This window comes from Cryptotermes secundus, unplaced genomic scaffold (assembly GCF_002891405.2).
Source record: "Cryptotermes secundus unplaced genomic scaffold, Csec_1.0 scaffold579, whole genome shotgun sequence".
In the NCBI taxonomy this organism is placed as follows: domain Eukaryota; kingdom Metazoa; phylum Arthropoda; class Insecta; order Blattodea; family Kalotermitidae; genus Cryptotermes; species Cryptotermes secundus.
Window position 1 is genome coordinate 532,213 of NW_019719366.1, and position 14,169 is coordinate 546,381.

Below are 14,169 nucleotides of genomic sequence, written 5' to 3' on the forward strand. Positions count from 1 at the left end.
GATTTGGGCCAAGTCATAGCTCAAGCGGTTAGTCGCTGGCTTGCCACCGCGGCGACCCGGGTTCAATCCCAAGTCTGGTCAAGTGGGATTTGAGGTGGACAAAGTGGCGCTGGGGCAGGTTTTTTCTGAGTACTTCAGTTTCCCCTGCCAATCTTCATTCCACCAATTGCTCCACAATCACCCTCACCTATCATCTGGGGCTGGTATAATAGCTCAGAAGTGGCGGCAGTACAAGGGACTTAGTTCCACCCCACTAGAAATAATAATAAAAAAAAAAATTCTACATTTTCAATCAAGCTTCCCTTCACATTTTTTTGGCATGTCCTTTAATATCTGTGGAATAAGAAGCAATAATTTACAGTACCTTTTTTTTTATTAAGTCCCTTGTACTGCAGCCACTTCTGGCCTACTGTACCAGCCCCAGACGATAGGTGAGGGTGATTGTAGAGCAATTGGTGGAATGAAGATTGGGAGGGGAAACCGAAGTACTCAGAGAAAACCTGCCCCAGCGCCATTTTGTCCACCACAAATCCCACTTGACCAGACCTGGGATCGAACCCGGGCCACCGTGGTGGGAACTCAGCGACTAACCGCTTGAGTTATGGTGTGGCCCTAAAGTGCCTTAACATATATTAATTTAATTCTTTCTATGACAGGACACCACAAAACAACTGTCTTATTCAAATTCAAGTCTTCTATAATGTGCAAAATTTTCTTTCTTAAATACATGTAATAAAACTCAACGTATGTCAGATGAATATCCCGCCAATGGCACAGATCTGCAGAGACTTCAGTTCACAGAATATATCATAAATGACACAGAGAGAAAATGGTCATTTGCACAATATTCTATATATAATGAAAGGGTTAATCAATCGTTATTCTAAGTACAAGGTATTATAGTCTTTCACTTTGATTTTACAAAGTCGAAAATCTAGTAGCAATTCATAAAATTATATTAAAAGTGATGGCCTTAACCTCTTGTGCCTCAAAGAGTTACTGAAACAGCAAAGGGACATGAATGTTTTGTAAGTGCTAAATTTGACTGCTGAAAGCACAGATATCCGGCATCAATAGTGGACTTTACCTTCCCTAAAGCCAAGCCTATGGACTATTTTAAGGTGTGCCATATTTTCGAAGTTTATCATAACTATAAAAATATTAACACTGTAGTGTAAGTCCACCTAGTAACAGTATATCATGCCCAGATTACAGTTTTCCTAAATGAAGAAAAGCATTTTAATCTCACTGCTTAGTGTTATACACACTACACTCACAAGGGCAACAAGTGTCTCTTGTCTTACTTTAACAGGGTACAAAATGTGTCTTAAACAACTTCAGCCACTACTAACGGCAAGACAAGATGTAACTAAATGTATTGGACTTTCTTTTTCCCATACTACCACTTTCAACTTGGAATCTTCTCACTATTTCCCTCTATTGTGTGTTCCTTCATGGAAACTACCATTATTTCTATTTTCCATTTTACATTTCATCCATTGTTTCACCCTACCATACAATTCAACTGCAACATTTCTTCCAAATTCCTATGATCTTAAAAACAATCTCATGTTTGTTCTTCAATTCCCAAACAGCTGGGTTGTTTTCCTTCATCAAGTGACTTCCATGGGGAGGGAATTGTTTTTCCTAACAAGTTGCTTCTTGTCAACACACACTTGGTTACTTGCTTTGTCTTTACTGTTTGCATCGACTTCCAAACCTTCACCACTGTGGACAGACACAACACATTCATCTTACTACATCAGCATACAAGGCACAGAAATAATACACCTCAACATCAAGCTGCAGCTGTGAACCTGAATCAGAATGGCTTACCATAGCTAACCTTAAAGTTTTCTTCAAGTACATATAACACACTCCAGCTTAAAATTTTATTTTTCTCATGAGTACTTCACAGCAATATGACAACAAACATCTCTGTGGACATCTAGCAACTTGTTCATATTATCTAACTCCATGAAGCAGAGTTCTTCTTGTGAATCTAATGGCTCTCAGTTATTCATGAAATTTCCTAAATTTATGGAATCTGAAGGTACAATACTATGTTCACTGGTCCCTAAGCTATGCCAGATGAATTCAATTCACACCCTTACACCCTAGAACAAAGGGGAGGCAGCAGGTTCCTCTGAAATGTTGGTAACCACCTACAAGAATATAAAAAAACAAACTCTGTGGATTTAGTCCGCAAGAAAGCTATACCAACCGAGTGACCGCTGCTTGTCAGCGAAGTTAGTGCCAACTTTAGCAGATAGTGTGTCACATGGTCAGCGCAACGAATCCCCACGGCCATTAATCTCAGTTTTCTAGATTGGGGCCGCTACTTTCCCATTCAAGTAGCTCCTCAATCATCCTGAGTGGACCACATTCCAGACCCACTACTTATCAGAAAATCTAGTGGTGCCAGGAATCGAACTCGGAACATCTGGATCTGTAGCCAGGAGCTCTGACCACTAGACCACAGAGGTGGTGCATAAAAACCCAGAAGACCACAACATAAATTCTCATGACCACGAAAACATAAAATCACATTACATTTTCAACCTTTAGAATGAATAAAACATAATGTGAATGATTGTGTGTCTGTGTGTATCTGGAATGGGGATTTGTCTCTAAATGGTTAGGATTGTGACTGGAAGACAATCACATAGCCAGCTCTCCATCAGTGGAAAAGTGATGGTGACCTGATAGGAAGTTGGTCCCACATTCCTGAATCTGTATCTATCTTCTCTGTTGATACTTCCTTGATAATTATTTCAATAGCTTCTCTGATAATGGGGATCAGTAGTAATTATAACATTTGTTTTCTTAAAGTCAATACCATATTTAATTTGTAATGTCCGGCAACAGCTGGACATTAGTGCTTCAGTGTTGGTATTTCTTGCACAATGGTGTTCTCTTGGGCTGAGGGGTCTATCAGTTTATCCCATGTGCACTTTGCCACAAGGGCCAGGTACTTGATAATAGCCAGTTCTTTCCACTGAATGTTCCTCATTCTTATCTCAGATTTCAAGTATGATATTCTACTGGTAAGTTTCAGTACAATCTTTAATATTCTCACTGTTCAGTTAATTAATCTTAAATTAGTAGATAATAAAATGATGGAGACCATGTGGTCTGACTTCAATGTTGCAGTGCCCTTTATTTCAGTATTCATGATGGTCTGTATCATGATTCAATGAGCATAACACAGTGCAAGTTGACATACTGTAATTTAATTTCATGGCTGGACTGAGTGAATCCCAGCTTCAGTCATCTGACTTACAAGTTATAATGTTACCACATTCACCCATGAACATAAGTGTGTGTGCACACACTTACACATACAAAAGCATAAAATTCTAGCACCACATTCTTACAGACAAGAATTATTCCTCAGGGTATTCCTTTATCTTACATTAATCCTCACTCACCTGTTAAGCGTAACTTCCCCTGCAATTCCTGGTTCTTGTTTAATGTTTGTAGCAGCAACAATACCATCACCATTACCATCACTAGTAGCAGCAGAAGCCACTATAGACGGTGTTGTGACTGAAACTGTTGATCTTGTTGTCATTGTTATCCTGTTGTAGTTGTGTTGAAAGATGCCTGTTGGTGAGCAAAGCTGCTGAGTTGCAATGAGCAACCGATGGTGATTGCAACCGGAACTAAGCGTAGCAGAGCTAGAAGCAGGATGAGTGGACGGACCTATAGATTGATGGCCAAGCTGGAGCGACGATGTGTAGCATGAATTGGACTGATGCTGGTGATTTCTGTTTGTTTGGACTGACAATCTTGACCTGCTAGTCTCTGAAACTAAAAATGACAATGCACATTAATCTCAGACTACAGAAACAATTCAGTATTTTAAATCAGCATTTAATCCCAGTAAACAATCTTAAACGAGACATGATGTTCTAGGCAGTTATTAGCAATACAAAATCCAAAAATTTTAAGCCTTTCATAAGAATGAATCTTCTAGCAGAATTCTCCTTGCTTCCACTTTCAGGACCATTGTTCCAAATTACACTATGAAACTGACAGTCCACTTCCAATGTCCTATCATACTGTAACGTGTTTGGAGTAGGCACTTCCATGGTAACACAATAACAGTGAGCCACTGTGTACAGAATGCCGAAACAACGAACACATTTCCCCAGAGATGAACAACAGAGAGTTCGTTGCACTCATTGCATAACAACAGACTGTCAGAACAGCGAGAATGGAACCGTGAGGAATGGTATCTAGTATCCGGTCCACATAACACCTATATAAGCAGAGCTTACGATACGTATGAACTATACCCTGGAAATGAAATCAAATGTTGTTCAGAAAACAAACGCTGCTTGCTGAATAATGAACAATAATTAAATCCTTCTGACTGGTAAAGCTAGTTTTAACAAAAATCAACACTTTGCATTTAGACCTCTAGTGTGAGGACCCTTATTTACCTGTAGATATCACCTACACAGTCTCATTTAGGGAGATGTTTTCTATAAACCACTAAAATGTAATCAAACCATCAGAGCTATTTTCAAGCAAATCGACATTTTGTTTTTTGGTGCTCATCTAAAGAGATACTATTTTTCTAGCTGGAATGCTCACATTCACCAGAAACTGAATTGAAAGACAAGCTCTTAAATACAGAATATGACTAAAATCTTCTCAACTGTTCAGATGTTAGCAAGACACACAAACATACATACAGATAGCATTCCAAAAACCACTTGTTCGTGTTTGAGGGAGGGGGGGTTCAAAATATGTAAGATCATAAAAATTTAAAGATTAAATTCCTTTCACAATTGTTTCTCAAACATACTATGTATACAAGTATAAGAACGTAAAAAGTCACAAAAAGTACTGTACTTACAGTAACGCTGCAGTTGAAATGGCGTCCTCTTAGATACATTCGCTAACAATGTAAAAAGCTCCACAATACTGAAAGTTAGTTTGTATTAGGCCGCGCCATAGCTCAAGCGGTTAGTCGCTGGCTTCCCATCATGGCGGCCCGGGTTCGATCCCGGGTCTGGTCAAGTGGAATTTGTGGTCGACAAAGTGGCTCTGGGGCAGGTTTTCTCCGAGTACTTCGGCTTCCCCTGCCAATCTTCATTCCACCAATTGCTCCACAATCACCCTCACCTGTCATCTGGGGCTGGTACAATAGGCCAGAAGTGGCCGCAGTACAAGGGACTTAGTCCCATCCCACTAGTGATAAAAAAAAATAGTTTGTATTACGGTACTTTCTTAGCCAACAATGTCCAATGTATTTTTTTGTTTCTTATGTGATAGTTTTCTGTGAATCTATAAGAACAGACATAAAATTACTTACTAGAAGTTAACTGAATATCAGAAAATCTTTCCTTTGTTATAATTCCTGGTGCAAGTCACAGTGCTAGGCTCAAGAAACTTTCTGCTTATGACATGACTGTACCGTATTAGGATAATAATACCTAAAACAGTTTATTCTCAGTAAGACTGTTCTGGATACAAATTTTGGACAAAGAGTAGCCTGGTGGTTACTGTTTCAAGATTGACATGTGCTGTGGAAAAGCGTTTCAAGTATTTCTGGGGATGAAATTATCTTTGTCTGTGGTTCTCAGATGTTCCAAATATGCTGAATGATGTTCCAATCCTGAAGGCCATACATGACAACTTCTTCACAAACAAAAATCTTTCGTTTTGGATGCAAAGAATCTAAGACTCAGAGAAAACAGGACTGGAAATTGTCCTTGTTAGCCTTCAAAACAAGTGTTACAAGAATGTACGGGATGTATTGGAAAGTTCCCAGACTGTTACTGTTGTTAACTGCCTCCGTGGAAGATGAGTGGGGAATTCAAGGTCACACTTCCACAAGCCTACTGTATCAGTCTACCATATGACACCAAGCTATGAATATGCTTTGTTTTTATACAAGTGCTTTTTTGACTTTGTGTTTCATTTTGCCTGTGACGGATGGCAAAATCAAGCAACGTGTCGGCATCAAGTTTTGTGTGAAGCTCGGTAAATCCCCTACCAAAACCCTTGAAATGCTTCGTGAGACTTTGAGAACATTCTTTAAGCCAGGCAGCACTTTCTGAATGGCATTCACATTTCAAGGCCAGTCGAATGTCAGTCGAAGATGATGAACATTCAGGGCAACCAAGCAACAACAAAACGATAGAAAATGTTGACAAAAAAAAAATTGAGAACTCATCCACGTAGACTGTCACTGAAAAATCCATGAGCTAGCAGATACCGCTGGAATGAGTTATGGAGTTTGCCAGATCTTAACAGAAGATTTTAATATGCGCTGCACTGCTGTGAAGTTTGATCCCCAAACTCTTGACAAATGATCAAAAGCAGTGGCATGTAAATCTGTCTTGAGCTAGGAGAGAAGGCTAACGAGGACCCAACTTTTATTTTTAGGATCACAACAAGTGACAAAAGTTGAATTTACGATTTTGATTAACACACAAAGTGGCAACTGTCGCAGTGGAACAGCCCACAATCACCAAGATCAAAAAAGGCACAGCAGGTCCAGAGTTCAACAAAGAGCATACTCATTGTTCTTTTTTTTTGACGTGAAGGTGACAGTTCACGATGAATTTGTTCCTCCTAACACTATGGTCAACTCTTGGCCATGCCACAGCTCAAGCGGTTAGTCACTGGCTTCCCACCACGGCGGCCTGGGTTCGATCCTGGGACTGGTGAAGTGGGATTTGTGGTGGACAAAGTGGTGCTGGGGCAGGTTTTCTCCGAGTACTTCGGTTCCCTTGCCAATCTTCATTCCACCAATTGCTCCACAATCACCCTCACCTATCATCTGGGGCTGGTACAATAGGCCAGAAGTGGCCGCAGTACAAGGGACTTAGTCCCACCCCACTAGCATTAAAAAAAAAAAAGGGTCAACTCTTGACTTTTACTGAGACATTTTGGGACCCTTGAGAGATAATGTGCGACGAAAAAGACCTGAACTTTTGTGCAACCACAACTGGCTCCTTCATCACAATGCGACCGCCCACACGTCTCTGAAAACCAAAGAGTTTGTGATTCGCTTCATTTCCCAAATTGAAAATGAAACTGAAGGGATGATGTTTTCAAACAGTGTATGACATCCAAAGGGACTCCCAAATGGTACTTGACAGCATTAAGGAAAATGACTTACATGGTACTTCTGAAACATGGAAACAATCATGGGATCACTGTATACCTACCCAAGGAGATTATTTTGAAGGAGATGGCAGCCAAATTTCAGTAAGTTAAGCCAGCATTTCCTTTTTGACCTAGTCTGGGAACTTTCCAATACACCTTGTAAGTGAACCTATAAGTTTTTCACAAATAAAAGTCCTCTGTCATGTGAAATGGCAATAAATGTGTACAAGCCTGATCGACAGCAGTAAAAAGGTAAGGTAAGTTAAAGTTATCCCTGTGCTTATCTAATTAAGCACTATGCCATGAAGATGTAGGGGGAGTGGATGTATAGACCAATAGCAGTACAGAACTGAAACTCTAATGTTTCTCTACCCCATACAAATCTTTAAATTTAAATAACTTAAAGTTTGCAGTCTTTTGGGTTGTGACAGCATGTAATCTTGTAGATGGACATCAGCATTTTTGAGGAATATGCTACAACCTTCTTCAGGATTGACCACAATCTGAATACACACATCCTGAAAACCTCAAACTTCATCTTACGCATTTCTTATCTGCTGAATACTTGAAACCCCAAATTTTTCCTGTTGTTTAATGTTTTTCGTCTGATACATAATTTAGGAGAAACGGGCTGCAGGTCTGGTACTGGCTATTACACGTATGATTATGTTGATACCCTTAAATCTCAGTGTCTATATATGTGATGGGCTTTCCTATAAATGAGAATGAATGAAGACAATATTGAAACATGTCAGTAATACTAGAGACTACTTTTAAAATAATTTTAAGAAAATATTTAAATTTATATTAAAATAAACAAGCTTCAGTGAGTCAATCGCAATCCATTACATTAGTACTATTCCAAAGCATGTATATTAGTTCTACAGTCTTTCCACTTCAAGGTCTTCTGTTGAAAATCAAGTATGAACTCAAGTGTAGTTGATGTAAGTCACTGAAAACATTTCAGATGAATATGCTGTCTCCATCTTCAGGATAGAAGAGTTCTACTCTGAAGTTGGAAGTGTCAAGACTCCTTGGAAATGTTGGTAACATTCTATAGATTACACCTCATCACATTCAGCAGATAGTAACCTTCACAGTAACTGCTGTAAGAACCTAAAAGCTCACTTAATAATAGTCTTTTCTTTTCTGATTACCTCTTCACTGAATTTTCTGTAGTGAGTAAAGTATGGTCCTGCTAAAAGGTAGGGAAATGCTTCCTGTAACCAATTGTTAAGCCTGAAGAGTTAGCACTCCTACTCTGTATTTTAGACACCATAAAGTAAACTATTCCAATGTTATTTATAGTTTACCTCAGTCCTCCAGTTAAGGCCATGAGTGCTTCCACATTTTTTCAAATTCACCATTCACAATCATCCCCCAGTTTAATACTATACAACCCAAGTAAATGAGAAATAAGTAACTTTACTGAGCAGTGTCCTTCAGAAGCTAACAGCTGCTCAGCTAACCATGAAGTTTCCCATCTTTTATGGAACTTAAAAGTTCATTACTACAGCGACACAAGTCTGCCACTGGTAACCATTCTGATCCAGATAATTCCACTCCACGTCATCATCATCACGCTGCATTTCTCTTAAAACACTGTGTTTTTCTTTTCATTGTTTTTACATTCTATAAAAATGGCCTAAAAAGTTTGCACTTTTTACAGGTTCACTGTCACAGTAGATTTCAGGTTACATCACAGCATCATGCTCATTGCAGATGTTCACAGAGGCATCATGCTAGTACAAGGGAGAGTCAGTAAATAGGTCACAAATGGAAATAAAATGTAAAACAAGTAATACTCAAACCTGGAAAAACATTTATTTCTCGACATATACTCCATGAACATTGATACACTTGTCCCATCACTTCACCAGGGCATCAAAACCCACAGCACAGAAGTCTTTTGAGTGTTGTCTCGGTCACTTCCACACCTCTGTTTCAACCTCTCTGTAATTGCGAGAATTTCTCAACCCAGCTGTGAACTGCTTTATGTGACAAACACTTACCATTGCAAAAGGAAAACATTTCTTTATGAATATCCTTTGCACTGAGTCCTTCTGCCCACAAAAAGTGCACAACTGAATGGTGCTCTTCAGTAGTATACACTCAACCACAGTCACCATTCTGACTACTGAAACTAGCCTCTGAACATGAGCATGCACATATGCAACCTAGACTGTCATGAAGCTGGATTACACTGCTACCTAGTGATACATAAAGAAAATTGATTATGTCCATTACAGCTGTTGTACTTCCATTTGTGACCTATTTACTGACTCTCCCTCATATTACTGATGGTAGGTAATTAAATTATACAAAGATGAAGTGCCTACTAGTGACATAATGTTCATACCAAAGTTCCATAAATCTGTGAAGAGCTTCAGAAGTTACTAATTTCATGTGGAGTGAAATGCAAACATGGAAACGCCATAGCTTGTGTTTCATTATAAGGAAAGCTAAAAAGGACACATCTGATTACTTCAGCAAACCGGGGCTGCCACTTCCTGTAACACTAATAAATTTCCTGCATACAATATTCTGGTCAGAAAATCTACAGAGAAAAGCAGCTTGGGAGACACAAACATAGGTTACTTTTTTGGTAAACTTTATATTAATTTCATCAGTGTTTTCACTGTATTTAAGATTTACTGAAAATGCACATAAGATTTTTCACATAAATAGTACTTTTAGAAGTCTTTATAAGAACCATTACACATCTTAATACACAAATAAGTTGTGGAAGTCCATCAAGTATAACTAATGTGACAGGAGTAAGTAAAAATTTTACCTTTACATGTTTTGGCCATTATTAGCCATCACCTGAAGGCATAGCCACGTTATAAACGAATTACTTTACATACACTGTTGCTGAGCATTTATTGTTACTATAGGATCATACAGGGACCTATTAACAGTTACAGAAATTAAGACTAAACAGTTAATAAGAGTTAAAATCAGTTGTGAATATTATTACAGTTAATAAGAGTTAAAATCAGTTGTGAATATTATTAACACTTTGCGGACCGGTGATTTAAATATTTAAATCACCCTGGGGACCGGCATTTTTAAACATACTACCCTAACTTGTGCACTGTTCACTTTAAAAATTAATATAAAATCACCTAATTAATTTTTTGAACTAACATTTTTGGAGAACACTTACCAATGCTCCTAGAAGTGCTTGAGGGTGTGATATTTCTGGAAACTTTCACCTTTGTGAAGTGGCATTACACAGAACTTGCAAATGTAGACATACTCCTTTTTTTGTGAACTGTGCAAACATGGCATTGCCTAGAAGTATTCTTCCCCTTGGAATGTTCACTCTTCACAATTTTCACGAGGGTATTTTTCCGCATATCACTCAAGAGTCGTCCTGGGGGGTCCACATGAGGCCTTCGTGGGGTGGGAGCTGATGGGCCTGGTCGTACTAAGTCTTTGTGTGACCCTGGTTCTGCCGCCACCATCTAGACTGTAGCCCAGGCCTTTGCCACATTCATCAGAATTGCTTTGTATTTCAATTTTGAATCAGGGTTTAGATTTTTTTTAGATTTTTTGCTGTCCCCGCAATGTTACTACACGCAATGTTATTACCCGCGTTATTGTCGGAGCTACTGTCACTTTCACTGTCTGTGGCCACAATTCTTTGTTGTCCCCTGTCACTGTTGCTGTCTGAATGACAATTAATCCATTACTACACGTCTCACAAGGCAGGTCAGCTAGGTCATCGGAGGAGAATTTGTCCTTGATCCATTCTCCCCACTAGCTACTGGCTGATACACACAGCTTGAAGAAGGCAAAGCATTTTCCTTTATAGTCGGTTAAGTAAACAGCGAGGTCAAGTTACTGACTGCTAACTATACATTCCAGAGTCTTATCACGCATCTGCAGGCGGTTGCGTGCAATGTAGGTGGTGCCAAAGCTATGTATAGTGTGTTGCAACTTATCGTGTTCTAAAAACCTGTTATCACGCCAACAGTCCGCCATGTTTAAAAGCGAAAAACCTTTTAAAGGGTGTGCGGTCCGCAAAGTGTTAAGTTAGTGGTTTCTTAAATCCAACTAACAGCCCTTATATGATACTAGAGTAACAATTTATGCTCTACAACATATTTGAAATAATTCCCTTAGAATGCTGTTTATTCAGATATTTGGGAACAATGATAACAGATCGAAATCTGATACAGGAGGAAATTAAGAGGAGATTGAGCTAGGATAAAGCTTGCTACCATTCAGTTCAGAACCTGTTGTCTTCCCGTCTGCTGTCCAAAAACATAAACATTAGAATACACAAAACAATAATTTTGCCTGTCATTCTGTATGGGTATGAAACTTGGTCTCTGACATTAAGGGAGGAACACAGACTGAGGGTGTTTGAGAACAGGTGTTGAGGAAAATATTTGGACTGAAGAGAGATGAAGTGACAGGAGGCTGGAGAAAACTGCACAATGAAGAGCTTCATAACTTGTGCTCTTCTCCAAGTATAATTAGAATGATCAAGTCAAAGAGGATGAGGTAGGCAGGGCATATAGCACGAATCTGGGAGATGAATGTGTATAGGATATTGGTGGGAAAGCCAGAAGGAAAGAGACCACTGGGAAGACCAAGGCATAGGTGGGTGGACAATATTAAAATGGATCTTAGAGAGATATGATGGGATGGTATTGATTGGATTGATCTGGCTGAGGATAGGGACCAGTGGAGGGCTCTTGTGAACATGGCAATGAACCTTCAGGTTCCATACAATGCTGGGAAATTCTTGAGTAGCTGCAGAATTTGAAGCTCCACCAGAAGGGCTCAGCTCCATGAGTGAGTAAGTAAGTAAGTAAGTAAGTAAGAATGCTGTTTATATCTTCTGTTGATGGACAGTAACTGGCTGAAACATATAAAGGCAACATTTTTACTTCTTCCAGCTACAGTAGTTACACTTTATGGATTTCTACTACTTATTTATGCACACTTTGAAACTTCTCAATTCCAAACTAAGCAGAGAAGCCTCACATTATTGTAAACAATTGCTTTTCTTGCTTTGAAATTATAAAGCCTCCCTCTGGGACACTGGAAGTTCTCGACAGATAATGAGGTTGCAAATGCTTAGCTCCTGCTTTGATTACTGGTCCACCAATTGGTACTGCAGCACCTATTGCAGGCAAAATCAAAGAACACAGCTTCTAAATCTTCATTCTCTGCATTGCACATCTGTTTCTGTCATTGGTCTTCCAATACACAGTCCAGCTAATACTAATCTTCCTTTGTTCTTCAAAATGGCAGACAATACACAACTCCCATCTTGTTGCCATAACTTAACATTCAGCATAAGGCCGCACCATAGCTCAAGCAGTTAGTTGCTGGCTTCCCACTGCGTCGGCCCAGGTTCGATCCCGGGTCTGGTCAAGTGAGATTTGTGGTGGTCAAAGTGGTGCTGGGGTGGGTTTTCTCTGAGTACTTCGGTTTCCCCTGCCAATCTTCATTCCACCAAATTCTCCATCATCATAATCACCCGGGACAGGCTACAATAGGCCAATCAGTGGCCGCTGTGCCGAGTGGACCCTGTTGGACTCCACCCCCCACTAAGCGAATTTAAAAGAAGTGAAGAGGAATTCATATGACATCATGTAATTATTTCTCATTGGCTAAAATATGATGAGGACTCCATCTGGAAGCTGTACAATTGTGTTGAATGCAATCCTAAAACCACTGTCATCTACTCCTGCTATCTTAATATTTCAAAGAGTCACCCAGTGTTTTAAGATCTTGTAATAGTTCTCTGTGTACATGCACTAAGCATGCATTCCTCATTTTGGGCAAATTCTATATAAAATTTGGTGGGGACTCCATCTGGAAGCTGCAAAATTTTGTCTAATGCAATCCTTAAACCACGGTCTCCCCCCCCCCCAATATGGGTAATGCTAAGAAGTTGATGGTGCTAATGATTTCTATCTCTATAATGATGTTCTCATTATAAGCCACAGGCACTGTATTGTGGTTAACTGTATTGAACTTGGCAATAATGATAAAATGTGAGAAATTTCATGCATTAACTCGATCCAGATGTCCCAGGTTCAATTCTGGGCGCTACCAGGATTTTCTGAAAATTAGTGGGTCTGGAACAGGCTCCACTCAACCTCATGACAATAACTGAAGAGCTATTTCAAGAAAACAGCGGCTCTGATCTAGAAAACCGAGATTAATGGCCGTTGGGATCCACTGTGCTGACCACGAAACACCTTCTACCCGCTAAAGTTGGCACTAACTTCACTGACAAGCGGCGGTTGCTTTGTCAGTATGATTCACTTGCGGACTACAGGCCACAGTTTTTTTTTGTCAGTAACTCAGACTGTAGTGTTGAATGACATGATAGTGAATAATGAATTGGAGAGGATGTACACAGAAGCAGTCATGGCCTAACTTAGGGTACTATCTTGTTATTCACCTTAGCTCTAATGTATCAAGTAGAAGTACGCTGACTGCTGACTCCAGATTTTTATTACTGTAAGCCAACTGGTATGTCAGGAAAAGGAATAGGATAATAGATTGGTGAGGTCCTAGCAGACTTGCTAGAATGTAAATCCTGGTCTGGTGCAAGACTCAGAAGCCACAAATTTATCAAATTATACAGTTCTGTTTAGACAACACCACCAAGTTCCCCATCCAGGCTTCACAAGCTTTCATCCTCATCACCAAACTGTAACAACTTTCCAGTTGAAACTTCATTAATTTTAGGCTGATTACATCATCCAATTCTTGTTACACTTGTTTGCTGACAAACAACACATTAGGTTTCTGACATATAAATTTTCATATACTTTGAAACAAAATGACATGACTGGCTGTCATGTAAGTCTTAATAATTCCTGAGATGCATATAAATGGTGAAACTCAAACATCACATTGGAAGAAAAGAATTTTAAGACATGCAACAGGACTCAGTATGATCTAAAACTTCATTAAATAAATAATAAATCAAATAATATCAAATAACATCAAATAATAAAAATTCTGCAAATGTGTATTACCTGAAAGAGAGAATATTTCGTACAG

General features: G+C 39.2%; 1 protein-coding gene across 1 annotated transcript in view; it reads right to left on the reverse strand.

Annotated features, from left to right (window-relative positions):
• Positions 1–544: 544 nt before the first annotated feature.
• LOC111865045 (enhancer of polycomb homolog 1) overlaps positions 545–14,169 on the reverse strand; it is a 37,799-nt gene continuing 24,174 nt past the window's right edge. The window contains exons 11-12 of the mRNA XM_023852766.2: positions 3,432–3,813; positions 545–1,728 (exon numbers count right to left, since the gene is read on the reverse strand). Coding sequence (XP_023708534.1) covers positions 1,614–1,728; positions 3,432–3,813 — 497 coding nt within the window. The 3' untranslated portion in view covers positions 545–1,613. The remainder of the gene's footprint in view (positions 1,729–3,431; positions 3,814–14,169) is intronic.